At 47.9% G+C, this 22,045-nt stretch overlaps 2 protein-coding genes across 7 annotated transcripts in view; one reads left to right on the top strand and one right to left on the bottom strand.

The window, feature by feature from the left end:
* The window catches only part of Il5ra (interleukin 5 receptor subunit alpha), a 41,486-nt gene extending 21,210 nt beyond the window's left edge, over positions 1-20,276 (top strand). For 3 of the 5 annotated variants that reach the window (XM_027931868.3, XM_027931866.3, XM_027931867.3), the window contains 3 exons: positions 1,771-1,867; positions 3,113-3,197; positions 5,027-6,852. In XM_027931868.3, the coding sequence (XP_027787669.3) occupies positions 1,771-1,867; positions 3,113-3,197; positions 5,027-5,113 (269 nt within the window). In that variant the 3' untranslated portion in view covers positions 5,114-6,852. Of the gene's footprint in view, positions 1-1,770; positions 1,868-3,112; positions 3,198-5,026; positions 6,853-8,435; positions 8,949-19,729 lie in introns of those variants that run through there. The other 2 variants (XR_011705570.1, XR_011705569.1) reach the window with 2 other exon arrangements.
* The window catches only part of Cntn4 (contactin 4), a 432,714-nt gene continuing 424,172 nt past the window's right edge, over positions 13,504-22,045 (bottom strand). For both annotated transcript variants that reach the window (XM_071605984.1, XM_071605985.1), the window contains exons 21-22: positions 16,313-16,481; positions 13,504-13,934 (exon numbers count right to left, since the gene is read on the bottom strand). In XM_071605984.1, the coding sequence (XP_071462085.1) occupies positions 13,834-13,934; positions 16,313-16,481 (270 nt within the window). In that variant the 3' untranslated portion in view covers positions 13,504-13,833. The remainder of the gene's footprint in view (positions 13,935-16,312; positions 16,482-22,045) is intronic.

Here is a 22,045-nt window from a genome sequence, read left to right as displayed (position 1 = left end):
GACGGAACATTTGGGTAGCAGAACCCACAGTTGTGTTTCAAGGAGGACTCGACCTTCGACAGACTGAAATCCAGAAAGGAGGTTAGGAAGACAGGACTTGGGAGAAAAAAATCCAAGAATCCTTTGGCTTTGGCTTAGAAGACATCACCAGGGATTGTGTTGGGCACATGAAGCAGCCCAAATCCTTTAGTCTAGAAACTAGGGCTGGGAGAGGAAGGAAGAGGCATTTGATGCTAGGTTTGAGGAGGTGGCCCAGCCAAACCACGGCTTCTTCAAGACGGGATCTCTGTGAATATCCGAAAGCAGAAGAGCTTTGGGGAAGTACAAGAGGAACCTCAATCAGAGTCCCCAGAAACCCTCAAAGCAAGAGATGAGGTGGAGAGGAGTCACGGGCGCCCAATCTAAAGAACTTCTCCCTCTTGGTTCTTGATTTTTTTTTCTTTTTGTTTTTCTTTCTGGTTTTGAGTCATCTGGGGTTTGGGGAAGTCTTAGTCTATTTACACAGCCTGGAACTCTCCGTCTGTATATGCATTTCGCATTTTATAGACCAAGTCAAGGGCAAACTGAGGATTGGAGGCTTCTTCTCCCCGGGCACTCGGAACCCCACCACACCTGGGCTCAGGTGTCCCGATATCCTGTGCTGTGATTTACCTCCTGCAGTTTTTCCCACCTGTTCTCTTCACCACTGTGTCCCAGGACCTTGGACAGTGCCCCAAACATCCGAGGAGCCTCCTAAATCCTTGTTCAATGGATGCATGATGAAGGAGGGGTCGTTGCCACAGAAAGCAAGCTGCTGTGTTCAGGGACCTAACTCAGGGTTTATAGAGGCATTTTACAAGCACACACACACCTCTGCCTGCCTTTGTTGTTTGTACTGGAAATTGAACCCAGGGCTGCTCCACGGCTGAGCTGCGCATATGCCCAGTCATTTTTCTTTTTCCCTAAGACAGAATCTTGCTAAGTCACTGAGAATGGCCTCAAACTCACAATCCTCCTTCCTCAGTCCCTTAGACACAGGTGTGCACCACCCACCACATCGACTAAGGACGTCACTTCTTTAAATACCACTTAGTGAATGGCCTTGGGTTTTTCTTGAACGCTTTCCCAGTACCTTACCAAAAAAAAAAAAAAATGATACACACACCCCAAAGCTATCATTGAAACCCCCAAGTGTCTGTCTGTCCCTGGAGTGTGGATTAGGAACACATTTAGATGGAGACTAAGATGCATGCCAAATACTTACTGCACGGACCAATGGCCATTTCCGTCTACTTTCCTATCTGTGAAGTGGGAGGCTTTGGGGGGAGTCTAGATCATAAAGCACTTACAGCCGAGTCTGAGATCACTGTGTCAACTACAAATATGCTCTCTTACTCCCTCCACCAGTTCAGTTTTCAACTTTGTGAAAAATGCTTTTACAATTAGTTTGCTAATTGTGAACTAATTTTGGGCTTTTCCATCAAGAAAATCTGACTCCTCGAGTGGATGGGCTCCAGGTGCAGGTGGATTGGACTCCATCAGGCCTTGCCAAATGAATAAATAATGCATGGCGATTAAAAGTGGCCTCACTTCTATTTCATTTCATTTCACCCTCTTGGCCACTTCAGGGCTATGACATGATCATCTCAGTCTCAGGAAGGTGAAGCCACCTGCCCAGTGTTACCCACCACTTACCACTCAAACCCCAGCCTCCTGATGCCCCAAGCCTCAACCTTTCTTTTATCTGCCCCTGATCCCTAACTCTGATCTTTCTCTCTTTCCTCCCACCAGGAAGCGAGGCGCGGAAGCCCCTGATGGAATGGCTGCTCATCCTGCTCACGGTGACCGTCTGCTTCGCGGTGTTGATCTGCCCGCTGCTCTGCAGGATGTAGGTCTTCTGTCTCTGCATCCATCAGACACAGGGTGTTTGTTATCAGGTCGAATTGATAGCATTTCTTTTTGTTTCTGGGTGGCCTTTCTGAGGTCGGTGGAGACCAAATAGATAGCGAGACGCATCAGCAGGCCTGGCTCAGACGCTGGACAGAACACCTCGTGGCCCTTGGCCACTGCCCACGCTCTCAAATTCCTCAATGACCCCCTCATTTCTGTGAAGCGTTTGACCTTGGTGTTCTAGCCTTCCCATTCAGTGCTAACTGGGCTTTTTTAAAATTATCTTTTTATTTTATTTTTTTGCTATGGGTCTTTGATAACCCACCCAGTCCCAGATTTTCAATTCTGCAGTGAAATCAACACAGGTGCAATGAAACAGAGTGGAAACCGTGCTCATATATAAATTCAAATGCTCTCACCAATCACCTATTACTTTTCTCCAAGGAATGGAGCCCTAAATACCTACCATTTCTATGCCATAAGCCTCAATGGTGGAGTGCTGCCTTCTGTCACCTGGCCCCTCGGGGCTGGTGGCTCTTAGGTCCAACACAGATCCTGGAAATGCCATGCAGGCCCTGCAGCTTGCAAATGGCCCCAGATCCCTCTCCATCCCTGGCAGCACTCTGTAGGATAAAGTACCCTTCCGAGGCTCCACGACATGTTCTGTCTCAGCCCTTTCATAAGTCGGAAAATGAACTTCATGTGAAACTGCTTTCCTGTCCTAAATGTTCTGTCCACATGGCGTCTCTGGGCTGGGGGGCAGGTGAACGGTAGTCACAGGAAGAGAAAAGCAAGCAAGCCATGTCCGGGCGTGAGCATCACAGGAAGGACGCAGTGTCAGGACCCAGCCTAGCGACATGCACCCATGTCCCCTCTCCTCTGGAAGTCTAGACCGGCAGATTTTTGATATTTTTTCATACTAGGGATTGAACCCAGGGACACTTAAGCCCCATGAGCCCCCTCCCTAGCCCTTTGGATATTTTATTTAGAGACAGGGTCTCACTGAGGTGCTGAGGGCCTCGCTTTGGCGGAGGCTGGCTTGGAACTCTCGATCCTCCTGCCTCAGCCTCCTGAGCTGCTGGGATCATAGGTGTTCAGCACCGTGCCCACCCTGGATCAGCGAAGGTTTTGAGTTAATCCATCGTCCAGTCCTGGGGCTGACGAGGTCAACTCTCAGAGTAGACACGGAGGGGACAAGAGAGACGCCCGTGCTCACCGGCTCCTTCCTTTATTCTGTTTTCAGATGTCACTTGTGGGCCAGGTTGTTTCCACCTGTTCCAACCCCGAAAAGTCACATCAAAGATCTCCTGGTGACCGCTCACTGTGAGGTAAGGCTGAAGGTCTCGAGAGGCATGGTGAGCGCCTGGGGTGCTGCCCCTGGGGAACCACCGCTGAGCTCTTGACTTTCTCTATGATAAGGCAGGGGTTTCCCCCAGGAGGCCAGGGGACAGTCACTGGGGTGGTCTCATTTGGCTGATTTTGGTTGGACAGGTTCACTGCTGTCTCATTAAGGTCCCACCCCATGATGAGCGCCCTAAGCTCTGTACCGCTGAGCCACAACCTCAGCCCATAATCTTCAGATGAACACATCCTTTCCCCAGGTGAAGTATCTCAGCATCTTTGTGGTGAATCACGTTTCTATTACCCTGTTGCACTCTATCTTTGACTTCGTTGATCTCCCTGTCTGTTTTCAAGAGGAAGAGAGAGAGAGAGAGAGAGAGAGAATTGTGTGGTCTCGTGCGATCAGCCCTGTGGCCTAGATTCCCAACCACAGTGCTCCTGGGGCTGGCCACAGCTGAATGACACGCGGCAGGGACCCAACCTCTATCTCCAAAGGCAAAAGCCCTCTGTCCTACTCTTGGGGCCTCTGCTACCAGAACAAGGGGACCCCCCGGTGTTATTGGCAGTGACCACCAAGAAGTGACCGGCGAGTGAGAAGGGAACCCTCTACTTTCAATTCTGCTGCTGTCAGTGTCTACGGGGGATTTGCTCCAAGGCTCACTGTGGATTGCAAAAGTCACAGATGTTCAAATCCTTTATATCAAAGGGGGCGGTATTTGCACAGAACCTGTGTGCATCCTTTCAAGCCTAGTGCCTGATCTTGTGCAACTGCTAGGCAGGAAACGGTCACACTGCGCTCTTCAGGGAGAAACGACAAAGAAAGCCAAGTTCATACAGGTTCAGGACAGACGCAGGATTTTTTTTTTTTTTTTTTAAATTTTCCTCAAAGATTTTTGTTCTGGAGTTGGTTGGACCCGCAGATGCAGGATTCAGGGATTCAGAGGACCGACGACGGTAGCTGGCGCAGAGCTCGGTTCTGGGTGCCCAACGACTGGGGACCTGGGGGATCTCTGCCACCCCAGAGCTCTGGTTAAGCAAGGGCTTGCTCAGACCTCAGTTCGAAAGAGGAACATTCAAGAGACAGTGAAGCAAGGAGATCAGGTGACCTTACAAGGTGACAAAATCAGGGGGCACTTATTTAAGAAAAAAACAAACAGATAAACTTATGCTGAGCTTTTAATTTATTAGAGTCTGCTTTCTATCTAACCAGAGAGTTGCTCCCCGAGCGAGCTCAACTGTAAACCTTTAAATTAGGTGAGGCTGTGTGTGGGGTAAGAGGAGGAGGAGGAGAGGGCCATCCACTCTTAGAAGGTTCCAGACTTTCCAATTATCTGCATTATGTTGGAGCCCAAACTGTGCATAACAAATGTCCAAATTGAGGGGAATATTGTAACGGACAGTGGAAGAATATGAGCGATCACAAAGCCAAAGAACATATATCCATATTTAAGATACCACATTATGTTACAGAGAAAGAAATAAATTTGCAAAGCCGCCTGATGACTGGGGTATACACTGCATGCTTAGCGAGGCTGAGGTCTGGGGGTTCAATCCCCAGCACCAAAAATAAGGAAAACTGGGCAGCCCTATGTCTTAGTCACAAAAAATGTACAGAATGCTTGATGCGTATCAAAGGTGCTGGGAGAGACAGCGGTGGGTGATGGGTAGGTTTTATTTTTCTCTTCTCCCTACTTTTCTATAGTTTCTTCAACAGTCACTCTATTTTTATTTTTTAAAATCACTTGAATCATAAAGAGTTTGGAGAGATGAGGTGTTTGCTCAGAGACATCTAAGGAGGGGATGTTTCCTTTTGCAGAAAGCGGGTTCCAGTGCCACAGAGACGGAAGTCATAAGTTTCGTGGAAGGGCTTGGATGTGAGGTCTTGGAAAATTCCGTGTTCTGATTCCTTGGAGCCTTCTTGGAAGGACTTGCACCACGTTCTGGCCCATGAGAACAGGGACGGCTGCTTCTTCCGCGAAGACGTGTTCAGCATTTAAGGAGCCCTCAGCAGGGCGAAAGGGGCGCATGCCTCAAATCCCAGCGGCTTGGGAGGCTGAGGCAGGAGGATCCAAGCTTGAGGCCAGCCTCCGCAACTAAGCGAGGCCCGAAGCAACTTAGCGAGACCTTGCCTCAGAAGAAAATAACAACACTGAGCTGAAAATCTCAGGAAGGACATGGGCCTAAAGTCAATCACGAATCCGGATTCAGACAACTGTCTTTCCCATAGCAATCGGGAGCTGCCCATTTTTGAGGGCTTTTTTCTTGGACTTCTAGAATCCCTTTTGCTCAAGGAGCAGGCATGTGCATGTGAGAGAGAGAACCAAACAGACTCTCTCAAGCCCCAGCGGCCTGATCCAGGGAGCATCCTTTGAGGCAAACTGATGTGAAAACATCACCCTGCTCTTGAAGGTAGCATTAATATTCTGGAAATATCAAGGAAATATCTCTGTCACCTTGACAAGCCTGTGTGGCCTCTAGTCACCTTATCAATGCCCCCATTCAACAGAGGCACTCACAGACGTTGAGCGAGGTCCGTAGGCAGAAACTGGCATAGTGAGGAGGTGAATGCCAGGTTCAGGTGAAAAGATGAGACCTGCTTTAGGGAGCAGGAAGGCCGAGCCTAGGGATGTGCTGTAGTCATTTACCAAGGGTTTGCCCCCCGCCATCTGACCCAGGATCCCTGGAAGGTGTCCAGAAAACTATTTTTAGTGAACACCTTAGATCAGGAGTTGTAAGCAAGCATCCGCCGGGCACCGTGGTGCACACCTGTCATCCCATTGACTCGGGAGGCTGAGGCAGGAGGATCGCGAGTTCAAGGCCAGCCTCGGCAATCAGCGGGACCTTGTCTGAAAATAAAAAGGGCCGGGGATGTGGCTCCGTGGTAGAGCGCCCCTGGGTTCAATGGCTAGTACCACAATATATAAATAAAGAAAGCATCGGAGTCACCTGGAGGGTCATTAAAATCCTGAAGACCGGGCCCCATCCTCAGGTCTGAAGGAGGAGGTCTGGGACAGGCTCTGATAATTTGCACTGCCCACCAGCTCCCCGGTACCCCTCATGCCGTGGGTCTTGGGATCACACTTGGAGATTCGCTGCCCTGGGTGACTCTGTGCCTCACCCACGTTGAAAGTGGACTACAGACCTGGGCACCCAGAAGCACCCAGGAGCTGGACAACTGAAGCCGTGGGGGGCCTTCTCTGAACAGGCAGGCGCTGGGACATGAGGTCTGCAGTGCCCAGCCTTCCCCAGGCTGCAGAGAACTGGGACCCCTGGAGGGGATTGTTAAGGTCCCGGGGCCCTCACTAAAACAGGTGAGTGTCAGACACGTGGGGTCTCCTACATCCAGACCCCAGCTGTGGCTCCTGAGAGCTGAGGGGCTCCTCAGGGGACGCTGTGGTTTTCAGATAAGTGACGTCGTTATCTCTTGCGACCAACGATGTCGTAACCACCCTGGGTCCAGGCCCTCACAGAGGAAGTGGCTGGGGCCTAGCCGAAGGGTACGATTTAGGGGAGACGGGCAAATCAAGGCAGGAAGAACGCAGGACTCAGACCTGTGAGCACCCTGCTGTCCTCAATTTGAGGCAGTTGGTGCTGGACATAACTCTCTCCCTTCACTCTCTCTATTAAACGTTTTGTTTACTATTGTGCATTTCGCTCAAATTCTTCCTGGTGAAGTCACAAGGACCTGCCCCGCGCTTCCCCCACCCTGGCAGCCCCCCAGCCCCATAACCACCTCCCTGGGAAGCCTTCAGAAGCACAGCTGGTGGACACTGTCTCTGGATTCTCCTTCTCGGCCTCCATGCCAGCCTCAGAGCGGGTACCCACGGGAGGAGATTGCTCTCCACTAGACTGTGAGCTCTCAGCACACAGTGCACAGGAGAAATGCATCTTTTTTTAATCCTCGGTTCCCAGAACAGGGCCGGGCACAGGGGCACACTCCTGTAAGCCCAGCGGCTCAGGAGGCTGAGGCAGGAGGATCGCAAATTCAAAGTCAGCCTCAGCCACTTGGCGAGACCCTGAGAAACTTAGCAGAGACCCTGTCCCTCAATGAAATACTTTTCCAAATGGGCTGGGGATGTGGCTCAGTGCCTCTGAATTCAATCCCCAATCCCCCTCCAAATTGCTGTATGGTATAAGAGGGGTCAGACTTCAGAAGCGGCTAACTTTTGCGGGGGGGGCTACACTGTTCCCAGTTTATCTTTTGAATATAGCACTTACTGTTTATTTAAAATGGACAGATTTTCTTCTTCTTCTTCTCCCTCTCCCCAACAAGATTAGAGAGACAGGGCTCTCTTTTCCTACCCTAGTTAATTGTCCTTGGACACACTGGCTACAGGAAGGATTTATCTGCCAGATGACCTAAGAAATAAATATCTAAAAAACCTTCAGGGTGCCCTGGGACTCCCCCCCCCCCCCCCCCCCCGCTTTACAGCCACGGGATCAGAACCAACCTCGGGGTCTCTCTCCAAAACATCCTTTGCAAGACTCCAGCCCAGCCTCTTTCCTTGAACTTGAAATTGGATGCACATCACAGCAGGAGTGTGTGTAGGGGGGGTTGTGGGGGGTGGGGTGGGGGTGCTGAAGTTCCCAATTGCTAACAGTTGAAGCCCCTGAACCTCCCTGAAATGCCCGGGGGGGGGGGCTCAAGCTATTTACGCAGCCCAGGGAAGAATGCTCTCCGCAAAGAACGTCCTGATTAAAAATCCAAACATTTTCCGGATGAGACTTGTCTGTGTCAGGGCCATCTGTTAGTGGAATTCATAAACCCCCGGTGCTCATTTGTTCAAGAAAAAGTCGATTTCTGGAAGCGGGAACAGAGCCCTGAAAACACTCTTTGATGGGGGCCAAGGTGAAAAGCTTCTTGAGAACAGGACCTAAGGGTGGCCTAGGGATCTCTGTGACCGGGACTCTGTAGCCCTGTGCGCTTCTACTGCCCATAAACCAAGTTCCAGGAGGCCGCAGACTTCTCTAGAATTCCATATTGAACTTCCATCTTATTTTCTCTCAGTCACCCTGTGCTTTAGGTAATAGATGTGAATGTGAGTGTGATTCAGAATGAGGAGTGTTTAACAGGGACGGCAGTGAATTGTCCAAACACTGAAGAGGGGCGTTTTTCTGTTTTTCTTTCTCTTGTCTGTGCACATTATTGTCTGACCTCTGGGCTGGGACTGGTGCAGTAGCCTCTGACCTGAACTGACCTACTTCAGTCTTTTCTTTCCGTTCAGGACACATCTGCTGGTCACCCTAGCACACCTGTCCTCCGACCCGCTCGGGAGCTGCTGGGATTCCAGGCTTGGACCACCGTGCCCCGCCCTCAGCTCCCTTTTTAAACCTCCTGGTCATGTCAAAATCTGCACGTTTGCTCTGGAAACATCTTTTTGTCTTAATTCTCTCTGTTCTCAGAGGAACCTCAGAGCCCTGGTTCTCAGAATCTCTCACACATTCCCCTCATCCAAGGAAAGGCAGAAAGAGAGTCCGGTAAGTGAAATTGAAAAGACAGCAAACCTCATGCCTCCCCCTTGCAGCTTAAGAGCTCAGCAAGACCCCTGGATATTGGGTTAGAAATTAGTCAGCCAGGGTGCATCTTCCCCCCCCCCCCCGCATAAGATGGCAGGTTTGGCAAATACATAGCGAGGAGGACCAGATCACATTTCATTTGAATTTCCGGTAAATATTGCATGCGTGACATCGTTATACTGAAAAAGTAGACATTTAAAAAAATCTGAAATCGAGTTTAACCGGGCTTCTTTTATTCATTCTGTCAATCCCAACACTTGCAGAGTATCCTAAGTTTGAAAAATCAGCTCTAAGTCACTCGGTGCAACTCTAAAGTCCCTGGGTACACTCTAAGTGCACTCTAAGTACACCAAGCAGAAAACACAATTTGCAGTCAAGGACAGAGCAACAGCCCCGCTAGTCCACTTCAGAGTAGAAAGTCCACTTACACCTGAGCGCTGTGGGCCCTCTCTGCAAGACTTCTACACCTGGGTGCTCAGTCTAGCCCCGATCACCTACCTTCCTGCCTTCCTTTCTTTTCATGTGGTACTAGTAGTTGAACCCAGGGCCTCCTGCCTGTACTGAGCTACACTCCGGACCCTTTTGTAACTTTTCTTTTGAGACAGGGTCTTGCTAAGTTGCTGAGCTGGCCTCCAACTTAAGGAGCCTCCTGTCGGAGCCTCCTGAGTAGCTGAAATCATAGGTGTGCACCACTGTGCCCAGAAACCGGCCATTTTTCAACAGTTTGTATAGGATTCCTTTCTTATGGCTATGTGGGCATGACTCTGTCTTTATTTGTTTATCAAATATAAAAACCTAGAGTCCTACCTTCCTCTGTTTCCTGTGCCATGAAATGCACTGTCTACTGAAGTTCAAGTTCAACTTCAGGGCCTCGTCCCTTCTTCCATCTTGTCAATCACTAAATATCGACTTCTAGGTGTTGAAATGTACCAGACGGTTTCAAAATCTAGTCCTGACTTCCTACCTATCTGTGTTTCTTTGGGCTTCCTCTGCTATCCGCTCTTGGCCTCTAATTCACAAATAAAAAAGAGGGACCCAAATTTGCATCTCTCATGGGTTGGAGTAAAAGACACTTGGACAACTAGGAAAATAAAAATCAAAGACGCCACTATTTGTTCGTGAAGACACATGGATCTCCTGGCGTAGTCTGAGTTATTCCTAACAGTCGGTAAGAATGGGTAGAGAGAACCCCAACTTAGAGAGATGGGGCATATCACATTTAATCGCATCCATACTTAAGTCCCTTAGACTTGCAATTTCAGATCTCTTATGTCATCGACTTTTTTTTTTTTTTTTTAAAGATCTCTTCTCTGTTATTTGTATTATTGTGTGACATGTCCATGGTTTGACTAACAGCATTCTTTGAGCACATTTCAGCAAGGAAGAGCTGGTGTAACTGGGGAAAGGTTTGTAGGGATTCAACTTATCTCCTGCCAACCCAAATTTGGACAGTAACGATAACTCACTCATTCTGTCTGGTTAAATGCTTATGGCAACGGCCCCTTCCCAGGCTGGGAGAATTCAGGGCTTACCCGAGGAACCAAGGGCGTCCTCCCCATCTTCTGGTCTGTACCCGGGGCGTGCAGGCTCTGTCAGAGCAAGATGCATTGAGAGAATCCAGCCATCTGTCAGAACAGAATGTCCTTCTACAGAGTTGAGTCACAGGTGGATTACATACAGAGGAGAGGATAAGGGTGAGAGTCTCAAAACGTTAAATAAGCAAAGCAGAATTTCCCCAGTGTTCTTCATTCAGGGAAAAGAAAAACCAACAACAAACCTCAGCGGGTGACACATTCTATCTGAGAGTATCACTCGGGGCCATGCCTGAGACCTCCCCTTGAAAGTCAGTTGTTCAGAACCATCTATTTCCCCAACTTCTGCAAACATCATTTCCAACTTTCCTTAACCAAAACTACTTTTCTCGATATGTGCAGGCTCAGTGTGACCAAGGTGCTCGGGCTACGTGAGCACCAACTGGGTCAGACACTTCCTGGAGAACGTGGGTATTGTGCAGAGGGGAATGTGCAAACCAGAAACAAAGATGGTCCCACAGTCTGGCTGCTCAGACTCCAAGGCTCTGTCCGAGGATCGATCCTTGAGTGTTTCCTAGCCTCCTGGGATCTGAGAATGATAGGTCAGCAGCCAACAGATCAGACGAGTCGGGGGGCAGGTACCTGTGGGGAGCTTTTCCTTCAGCCCCATCAGACCCACCTGATCCAGAGGCCGAAGCTAGAGGTGGAGGGAGCTCATCAAAGCCTAGACAGTGAGAAGCCAGGCCTTCCGACACCACGCAGCAGCACGTCACCAGGGTCACCATGACACTCTCTTCCGTGGCCGGTCTGCTGTGGCCCACGGGCAGGCAAGCGATGCGAAGTGCTACTTCAAAGACCCCTTGGATCCATTCATCCCTGAGTACTTTACTGCAAGGCACGGTGCTAGGCACGAGTGGAGGGCACACGGAGGAGAAGACGGACCTCCCTGCCCTCGGCGAGCTTACAGTCTAGTCGGGAAGACGAGGTGCACAGACCAGGAAAAGACGGGGACAATACAGGCGTTGACGTTGCCATCCAAGATAACAGTACAAGAGTTTTCCCAAAGTAGATTCCTGACGGAGGGGAGGGCTGCAGCAAATTCAAAGGAAGGGCATCACGAGGGACAGGCGTGTGGGAGAGCTTCACAGAGGAGCTGGGCGGGGCCTACCCCAGGATGGTGGAGCTTTGGGTGGGAGAGAGGATGGGAAGGGGCAGCCGTGGGACCCAAAGGCACAGAGGTGAGACCAAAAGGAAGAATTAGGGAGGGCTCAGAGTGAATGGATCTGGAGTTGAATTGGTTTAGATGAGGAAGAGAGTTCTGGGCTCAAGTTTAGACTTTATCCTTTTGGCCAAGGGGTTGGGGGGCAGCAGGACATTTCTTTGTGGATTTTTTAGTTTTGGTACTAAGGATTGAACTTGGGGGCACTCGACCACTGAGCCACCTCCCCAGTCCTATTCTGTATTTTATTTAGAGACAGGGTCTCACTGAGTTGCTTAGCGCCTCACTTTTGCTGAGGCTGGCTTTGAACCTGCGATCCTCCTGCCTCAGCCTCCTGAGCTGCTGGGATTATAGGCGTGAGCCACCGTACCCGGCTCTTTGCGGATTTGAACCGTCTCTGGTTCCAAAGAAGATGTGAAACGGTGTCTCTGGGGTTGTTAATTCCGAAGGGTTGTCCAGCTTTGGGTCATGGCCAGAGACTTTTGAGTCCTTCTATGATCCCAAAGGTGAGCTAACACATTCCCTGACAGGAAAAAGGCTCCCAGAAGACAAGTATCTTTACAAATGACAGAATATTTATTAACAATACCTTTTAAAAAAAGATTACATATGCTAGGTCACTGGTAAATATCATTTACACTGGGGGAGGGTGGATGGGAACTACCCGGGTTGTCATTTTTTTTTTAATTCATTTTATTATTTTGCTGATTTTTTTTTTTTGCGTGTGATTTTAAATTTTATTTTACTGGAACACAGAAGTAACCATATCCAACTAAGAAAGGAACACAGCTTGAAATACTGACAATATATATATCTAATTTTTTTCCCCGGTTACCTGATTTTGACACCGGTCGAATCCTGATCACGTCTTTATTGGCGAATGTAACTAGAAGGTTGAAAAAGTTTAACTTGTATTATTGGTAAGCAAAACCCGACCCACAACAGGCAAATTTTGAGATCTCTGAGAAAGAAGAAAAGGCGACAGATGTTTACAAGTCAAAGTTTTTATAGAAAATTGCATTGCCTTTTATATTAGGGTTCCACGAACGCCCGTTTACAAAAACCTCCCCCGTAACAAATAGCTCTTTTCATAAGAATATGACTTTGTGGATATTGTCATTTTTCCAACGTGTGATTTTGGAGAACTTACAAGGTAAAAGCTCATAAAGCAACAAGGCTAGAGACTGCAAAGCAGGAGATTCATCAAGATACCAGACAATTGTACTAAAGATCTTTTATAGAGTCATAGGAAAAAAAAAAAAATTCTCGGCAGCAACTGTTTTGCTGGAACAGGAGAAATCTTCCAAACTGCATGTATGACTATGATTCAAAAGAAGGGCGCTAGTATTACAGAGAGACACGTATCCTCTATAAGAAACTGTGCCAAGAGAGGATGAATCCATTGACGGAGAATGACTTCTTTTAAAATTCACATTCCAAACAGATACATGGAAAGAGAGTAAAATTATCATTTTTGTTTTTTAAATCCTTTGAAAAGACTTGGGTGACTATCGTTAACTTTGGATCTAGGTTACTACAGGGCAGGTAACTTCAAATTTAACGTCTAAGGTAATGCTACTACGAAGACGACGATGCTAACTTAGTCGAGGGAACAGAAAGTCTTACCATCTGATGACGAATTCATATTATGAGAGTATGAGGATATTGTACAAGGTACCTCTTGGACAGAAAGTTTAGCTTTTGAGACCTGCAACCGTTGCTAAAACCATCTCAAGTTGTATTGAACAACAGAATTCACCCTGAAGGCAGGAAATCATATTATACATGTCAAAAGGATTGGATTCAATGCATTAACCATTCAGAGAGTAATTTATATACAGCAGCCTTGAGTTAGAGACCCAAGCTCTTCTGCCATCAGAGCCTTGTCAAACTCTACAAATCATTTGCAATGTATTTACCAAGATGGGCTTCCAATTCTTTCAAGGAAGTATTTTCAAATCATCATTGTATACGGTTGTGTTGCCCGTAACATTTTTTTTTATAGCAGAGGAAAAAAAATTAATATCTACATTATATGTTAACTTTAAAAAATTCTATAAAACACTAAATATATAATAAAAAATATGCATATAAGGACATATGTAAACTGCTTTGGTAACATCATATTACAGATGTCTTCAGTGCATTGCAGAGTTTCCAAAGAAACCTCAGGACAAAGCTAGATTTGCTTTGAGGAAGTACTGTAGAATACCATTCCTAAAGAAGCAAAAAACATTTTTTTTTCCAGTAATAAGATGTACTCGAACAACAATATTACTTAGTACTGGGTGTCTTCAAAACAACTAGCTAAATGTTGCTTAGAGTATAAACAGCAAGTCCTTTAGAGACCGTTTGTCATAAACTAGACCTGGCTGTGAGGGAGATCATGAGGGTACTGATGGCCGATAAGGTGCACGCGTTCGAAGTGGAAGCCCCCGAGCCTCTGGCATAGAAATCTGCAAAGACAGAAGGAGTCCACTCAGCAGGAATCCACCCAGTAGGTAGTCGCACACCCCGCCCCTGCTCCAGAAAAATCTTCATTAAGGTTTTCCAGAAATGCACACCCTAACTGATCTTAGGACCATCAGCAAAAGGAACTCTACAAAAGGGTTCAAGGTGGTGGATCGAGATCTGCAACCATTACAGAGAACGCTTTTCCCTCTGCACCTGGCTGCAACCAAGTCAATCTGCTTCCTGCTGTCTTTGGAGTCTAATCTCATCTGTTCCCACTATAAGTCAAGAGGGAGGAGGAGACACAGGGCTTCACACAGTGGCTGGGTTCCCCCCCCCCCCCCGAAAAATGTGATCTCCCAGTGCCTCTGGAGCTACCTGGCTAGGAACCTGGGAGCAGGTGACAGGAAATCCCTGCCACTCTGTTTGGCCTTTTGTAAAATGAGGCTATGGATGTGGAATGTGGGAAGAAATTTCTCCCCCTTCCCCTCCCCCCTCCCCTCCCCCCCCCTTCTTCTTTTTTTCTCCTCCTTTTTGGTACCAGGGGTTGAAACCAGGGGCCCTTAACTACTGAGCTACATCCCCAGCCAACCCCCTTTTTATTTTTTTATTTAGAGACAGGGTCTTGCTAAGGCTGGCTTTGAACTTGTGACTTTGATCTTTCCCTTGACCAACATGACATTTAAATCTTATATAAGCTTCTCAGGGACCAGGTATTGTTGTGACTCCATTGGATGGATGAGGAGCCCAGGACCCAAAGAGGTGAGATACCACGTCTAAGATTGCGTTGTCAGGGGACAGCTGAATTGGCAATCAAAGCCACATCCGTCTAAATACGCGCCCACTTTTCTCCAAACAAAACAATCTCAATCTTTACAAAACTCTTCTGAGGGGTCTTATGTTTTTTGTAAGAATTTTCTAAGACTCGTTCGAAGTTTTTTCAAAGTGGCCAATCTTTTTTGACCTACATAAGGAAAAAAATCCCTCGAGGAAAGGGATCCTCTGCTGGGTCACATCCTTACCATGTCATCTAACCACACCCATGTCATCATCTAACACACGTTTTGGTAAAGAATGAAAAAAAAAAAAAAAAACAGGAATCATCAGGCAGCCTAAAATTGAAAAAAAAAAATTTGCAATGCTAAGAAAAGCATGTGGTCAGATTTTAACAAAGAGAGAGAAGCAAAACCCGGATCTTGTGTTCTCATGGTGTGGAGGTTTCGTCCACTTCTCACCATACATCTACTTACCTTTCAACCAAAAGTTAGAAATCTTCTTTGGTGAAGTCTCCAATACAATCCCCCTAGGTTTATCTATTTTCTATTTTATTTTTTTATTTTTGCAGTACTAGGGATTGAAGCCCCGGCCTCCGGCATGCTCTACCATTAATCACCCACAGACCATACCCCTGAAAAATAATGCTGTCAATAAACTCCATTAGGAACCACACCTATGTCCTGGAGGTGGCTCTTGGGGAGCCTCTGCTTGACATCAAAATACTTTAATATTAACAAACTAATACTAAATACGAAATCCAGCCCGAACAAGACTCAACCCAGAGGGAGAGCAAAATGGCCCAAGAGCGTTTCAGGTACCCAGATTTTGTAAGTGCAATAAAATGGCTTCATGGATTCATGACTGCTATTTAGTACTCATAAAACATAGCAGGTCCTTCGTTCATCTGAGAAACCTATGGGCACTTAGCAGAAGGATACTCAGGGCTAAAATTCAGGACTCTGTGGTGAGGATTTTCATTATGATTTAAAATATCATCTCTCCACTGACGGCTTGAAATTTTACAGCCTGCGCTGATCCCCTAATCTCCAGACTGCTAAATCCAAAGGCTAGTGCCCATCTCCCCTCAGACGTCTAACAGCAATCTTTCTTTTGTATTGTGCCAAAATACACAAAACAGAAAAGTGACCATTTTAACTAGTTTAAAGGGTACGGAGCCTTGTCATCCATTTAGACACTCTTCGGCCAGCATTGCTATGTATGTCTAGAAATTTTTTCATCATCCCCAAATGAAAACCCAATATTCACTCAACTTCCACCCCTACCTGGCCAGCCACGGCCAACCACGAACCTGCTTTCTGTCTCTACAATTCTATAGAATTGAATGGATTTGCTCAAAACACATAAAAACAGAAATACATTAAAAAAATTTAAAAATGTATATAAAAACACAAACAGAAATGCCTGAAATCATCAAGTCTCGCACATTGTTCCACATGTTTGAAAAGGAGGAGAATCCTGAGTGTGTATTTATGCACCTGTCGCACACGCACCCATTCAAAACCAGCAGTGTTAAGTTTAACACATTTCCGGAGGAAGACACTGAACGATATGACAGCTACGGGGGTCTCTGGGAGAGGATTCTTACTTGATATCTTTGGGATTCGAATCTGCTCACTGCTGCTGCCGTCGCCTCCGTCGCTGAACGGCTTAATCTCTATGATGTAATCCTCATCGAAAGGTAGCGAGAGCTCCACCGAGGTCTTATTTGTCTCGATGACAGATGTGCTGCTCTGTCGGTTCCATCTGTACAAGACCTGCGGGTACAGGAAGGGGTCACCTGCTGTCCTCGCGAAGACCCCGAAGATGGGGGTATTCATTTGTTTTTTGCCTGTGACACCCGTGACACACAGAGATGCTGAGATTCTCTGGCTGCCCATGGATTTAGAAAGCCTGTTCGTGGAAAGGGTTGTGCCTGCAGCTCCCACTTCATTATGAGGGAAGAGCATATGTCGAGGGACTGGGGCAGCTGCATTGCACCAAGATGCTGTGTGGCTGGCCTCTTGGAGGGGGCCCCTTAACACACCTGGCAGAGGATGGAGTGGCAGATGCACATCAGGGGCTGTGGGGGCAGAATAGATTCGGCCACTGTGTGTCTGGGCGCCTCATTGTCACCTCTTGAGACTCACTCACTTCCCTAGTTTATCAGATGGCAATAATAGCCGGGTGCACTTGCACACGCCTGTAATCCCAGTGGCTCAGGAGGCTGGGGCAGGAGGATCAGGAGTTCAAAGCCAGCCTCAGCAAAAGGGAGGCCCTAAGCAACTCAGTGAGACCCTGTCTCTAAATAAAATGCAAAATAGGGCTGGGGATGGGGCTCCGTGGTGGAGTGCCCCTGAGTTCAATCCTTGGCACCCCAAACAAACAAACAAAAAGAGGGGTACAATAGCACCCATCTCTCTGGGTGTCTCCAAGATTGCACAGGGAGGGCCTGGCTCAAGGGAGCCTTAATGGGCACGAGAGACATCTGTGGCAGAGGCTACAAGCCCAGGACACACCTGGCACGTCAGTGTCACCATGAATCCCAGAAAGAGAGGACACCTCAGCCCAGGGAGATTTTGAAATGGGAAAGGTAATAATCTTTCCCCAAACTGGGACCCCAGACTGGCTATGTGGGGCAAAGGCAGTCACCGTCACTTGGGAAGCGCCTGTGGGTGCAACAGTTCCCTCTTGTGCCTTTGTTTTCTTTCTGGGTGCCCCAAAGTGATTGGGTCACGGGGACGAGGAAGCTACCTAGAACAGGCTGTGCTTTATTTGATGAGGGGCTAGCTAGCTCCCCTTCACCTGCCTGTGGCTGCCTGCCCTGACCAGCAGCAAGCTCACCGGGAGGAAGAATGAGGACTTCTAAACACACACCTCTTTTTTTTTTTTTGGTACCTGGGATTGAACTCAGGGGCACTCCGCCCCTGAGCCCCATCCCCAGCCCTATTTTGTATTTTATTTAGAGACAGGGTCTCACCGAGTGGCTTAGAGCCTCCGTAAGTTGCTGAGGCTGGCTTTGAACTCACGATCCTCCTGCCTCAGCCTCCCGAGCTGCTGGGATGACAGGTGTGCACCTGGCTAAACCCACCGTCTTAAGCTGCTATCGCCCACCCTCCGCAGTTTCCCATGATAATTAAAAAGATAGGGCCACTTCAGATGGGTGGTGCTCGTAGAGTGGCATGTTGGAGCCACTGTGGCCACAGACCTGATGCTCCAGACGTGTGTGTGTGGAGGTGGGGGGACGGATCACCTGACAGGAGGCATTGGGCACTGCCTGAAGACAATGTCTGGTGGTCACAACAGGTGCTCCGGGTGCAGTGGGTAGGGACCAGGGGTGCAGCAGAGAGCCCCACAACAGAGAATGAGCCAGGTCAAAATTTGAATAGGAAAAAGGTGAGAAACCCTGCTCCAGGTCTATGCCAGGCTGCCTGAGTGAGACCCCACAGAAGTTAAAAAAAAAAAAAATATATATATATATATATATATATATTTTAATTTTATTTTTGGGTAGTGGGGATTGAACCTAAGGATGCTCCTACTGCTGAACTTCATCCCCAGAATGAAGTTTTTTTTATTTTTGATTTTGAGACAGGGTTTCACTAAGCAGCTGAGGCCGGACTTGAACTTGAGATACCTCCTGCTTCAGCCTCCCGAGTTGCTGAGAATTTCTTCTTTTTTTAAAGATCCTCAGATGACATCAATACGGGAAGAGCGCCATGAGCTACATTAGTGGCTCTCAAAATTGGAGCACACATCAGAATTATCTGGGGAATTCAGTAAGATACAGCCTGCAGGGTCCCCTTCCCCGGGTTCCCGGCGCTGACGTGGCTGGGACCCGAAACACTGCAGATCCAAGAAGCCCTCAGCTAATGGCAATGCTGCTGGGCCAGGGGTCCCGCTCTGAGACCCACAAACGGGGTCCTTCCCCCCACCCCCCCGCAAGACCCCCGACCAATGCTGATTGGTGGGGGTTGGAGACAGAAGGTCACTTTTCTATCACAAGGACCAAACCAAACGTCAGTGAAATCCATCAGAATTCCCTTAAGGGTGTTCAGTTCCCATTTCTTCCCTGGCCATCTCATTACCTTAAAGGATGTCTCCCTCGTACAAGGTGGAAAACACAATTTCCTTAAGGTGGAAAGATTCATCAGCCACCTGCCCCCCCTGCACCCCCAGATCGTCCCCTTGCTAATGATCAGGCTCCAATAAATCCGCAGCTGTGCTCAGGAGTGTGGAAGCCTCACGCCACAGCCCTTCAGGAGAGCGGGCTTGCTGAGAGCATGCAAGGTCACATCTGGCTTTGAGGAATAAATTGCTTCTTTGATTTACCTCTGGTCCTTGCAACAGCTCAGAGAATTCAACGAGTTTCAAATATAAATCCAGAAGAAATATTTCCAGGGGGGTAAAAAAAATCCTGACTTCTTATCTGCACGGCTTACGGGTCTTGTAATATTAGGGACCATGGCAAAACCTTAAAAAGGACCCGAAAAACCCTTTATTGACACCAAACTCTTGGTTCGGCTGATGGCTTTGAAGGCTGTACTTGCATTCGATAGAATCCAGGGCAGAAGTCAGGGAGGAGGTGTGGGTTCCCAGAAATGAGGATAATAATAGCCGCCAACGACTGTTTCCACTAGGGATCGTCCGGTGTGTTCTACATGATCAGGTGGATGACCACGGTAGCTCTGATTCCAAAGAGGACCAGGGTTCCAGCTTGGCCACCATCTGGGTGGCTGTCTCTGCCTTCCTATAGGCAAGGAGGTGGTAAAAACCTGGAGATACAGGGATCATGCCCAGCCTGCCTGTATTATTTGTTAATCTCTCATTAAGTTTGTTTTTTCTGAGTTCCACGCCAGGATTTATAAACTAAGGGATTATGCACGAAAAAAAAAATTCAGTTCTATTGACAAACTGGAAGATGTGGCCCCTCTGATGGTTATGGTTTGAATGTCTAACTTCTCCAAAACTCAGTGAAATTCATTTCCTACTGCAATGACATTAAAAGGTGATTTTTTTTAAATAGGTGACATAGCATCAGGGCTTCACCCCTGTGGGTGGGACGAGTGCTGTTGAAGAAGGATCCCCTCTGTTCTCTCATCCCCTTCTTGCTTCTGCCATGTGATAGCACAAAAAGGTCATGGCCATAGGCTGGCACCTTGACCTTGGACTTCCTGGCCTCCAGAACTGTGAAAAATGAACTGACGTTTATTATAACTTATCTCCCTGTGGGTGTTGCATGATAGTAGCACAAACACAACTGTCTCCGTTCCTGTCTGGCACCCATGGGAGCCGAGAAGTCACCGCCCGCTCTGGACAGTCACCAACTCTGCAGGCTGTTGGAGATGACAGAACTCCTCACTTTGTTATGTTGGCATGTGTGACCTCAGGACCTGTGTACCTCCTGTCGTACTTGGAATGCTTTTCCAGAGAGCTGTCTGTTCACTCCTCCTTTCTTTCCAGGCCCAAATGAAATGTCACTTCGAGGGTAGCTTTTCTTGATCTTTATATAAAATGTGAAGTCTGTCTTTTTTGTGCCATGCCTCTCTCCAGTGCTGCACCCTGGTTTGTTTTCCTTTGCAGAACTTTATTACCACTTGCTCTATTTGTTTATTGCTGATAGATAGAATTAAAAAGTGACTACAATCCCTATTTTCCATGATGCTCTGTTCTGATCCCAGGTCTCAGACGTCTTCGCTGTGTGACTTTGGCATACTTCTTCATCCATAAAATTAGAGCTGATGCATGCACTACATTCTAGAAATGGAATTTCTCCCTGAGTGGGCTGTTATGGAGTTAAGAAGGCTCAGAAAAGTGCTCAGTGCCAATAGGTAGGATATTTGTTGAAAAGAGAGGTGACTTGTTTAGGTCACTTGCCTGACTCTGCGAGCCAGAGCAGAGGTTCTCCTTCTTAACGCTGGTGTCCTAAAGTTAACCTGGAAGACTCGTGTGCACAGAACGTCCTGGGACTCACACATTCTAGAGTCAACTTCTCATATGAAGACTCCTGCCCACGCAGAGATCTCCGCTACGCGGACACCTTCAGTGTTTAGGAGGAAACGTGGACCAAGAAAGGACTGAGTTTAATAGGAAAGCCTTATGGGGAGGTGCTGTGGATGGAGCCCAGGCCCTCGCACTTGGCAGGGCCTGTACCCCTGAGTCACACCCCCAGTCCTACAATTGCTATTTTCAGTGAGTCAAATTCTCTATCAAAGATCAACTCTTCCCACTGCAATCTGACCCATGGTTTATTCAGCCTATAAAGTCATCTCTAGAGATGATCTCAGGATGGGTTTCCTGAGATACCATCTCACACACACACACATGCGCTCACACGTACGTGGACCAGTCAGTGCAGTGGTTGTGACATTCAGCCCTCTGTCTGAGGCTTCTGTAGTATTTCCCACTAGACCTCCATACGTCAGCCACACTTCCTTCAACACCAACTTCCCAACCTTTATGTTTTCTTGAATACCGTGAACGAATACAAAACCATATTTGGAAAAAAAACAGAATGTCTACGCCCCGTAGCTAGTTTATAGGATGTGGTTGGTGATTCAGATAGGAAACCGTCCCAAGCTCTCTGGTTTTCCTCATTCTGTTTCTATAAACGTGAAGATAATTCCTCCCCATCCTACGCCAAGTCCAACGGATCATTTTTGGGGGGTCAAATGCCCCTTGGTCTGTCTTGGCCTGTTTTACCCCCCCCCACCGCCCCCAGGCCCTACACAAAGTGATGCTGCCCAAATGGATCTCCTAGGTGTGCATTCAAGGGTCGGCTGGGGACATCGATTCAAGAAGGGCCTTCTCAAAAGGTGTTACAGAGCTCAGGGGAGAGTCTCGGAGAGGGAGCAGGTGTGCCAAGTGGTGCCAACTAAATCGTGACCGTGACTCAATTTTTCTCTCTAAAGCCATCATCTCTCACGGCCAGTTCACTGAAGCGGACTCGGCGTGCACATTGATCCTCGCCCTGGCCAAACCCGAGGGCACTCCAAGTCACTTAGCTCAATGGGCTTTTCACATCTGCCACACGAGGGCTTGCTGATCACCCGTCGAGCGAAACGTTTTTGCCTCGTTGCCTGGACTGCTTCTTTCATTTCAAGCACCCGCTTGAAAATGAGCCTGGGCACGGGACTTGTGCAAAATTCCTGGGGACCCTGGTGGCTGTCTGCCTTTGACACTGCTTTTCCCACCGGTTCTAATGGGTATCACTGAGGCCAGGAGGGAGAATTTACTTCTGTTATTGTTTTTCATCCTCCCCTCTTGGTTGGGTCACATCAATCGTGCCTCCTTTTCTTTGCTGTGATGATCAAGGTCAAGGTCATCCTCCCAGCTAGCCTGG

The sequence above is a fragment of the Marmota flaviventris genome, chromosome 20 (assembly GCF_047511675.1).
Source record: "Marmota flaviventris isolate mMarFla1 chromosome 20, mMarFla1.hap1, whole genome shotgun sequence".
In the NCBI taxonomy this organism is placed as follows: Eukaryota; Metazoa; Chordata; class Mammalia; order Rodentia; family Sciuridae; genus Marmota; species Marmota flaviventris.
This window is presented reverse-complemented; position numbering and strand designations above follow the sequence as displayed.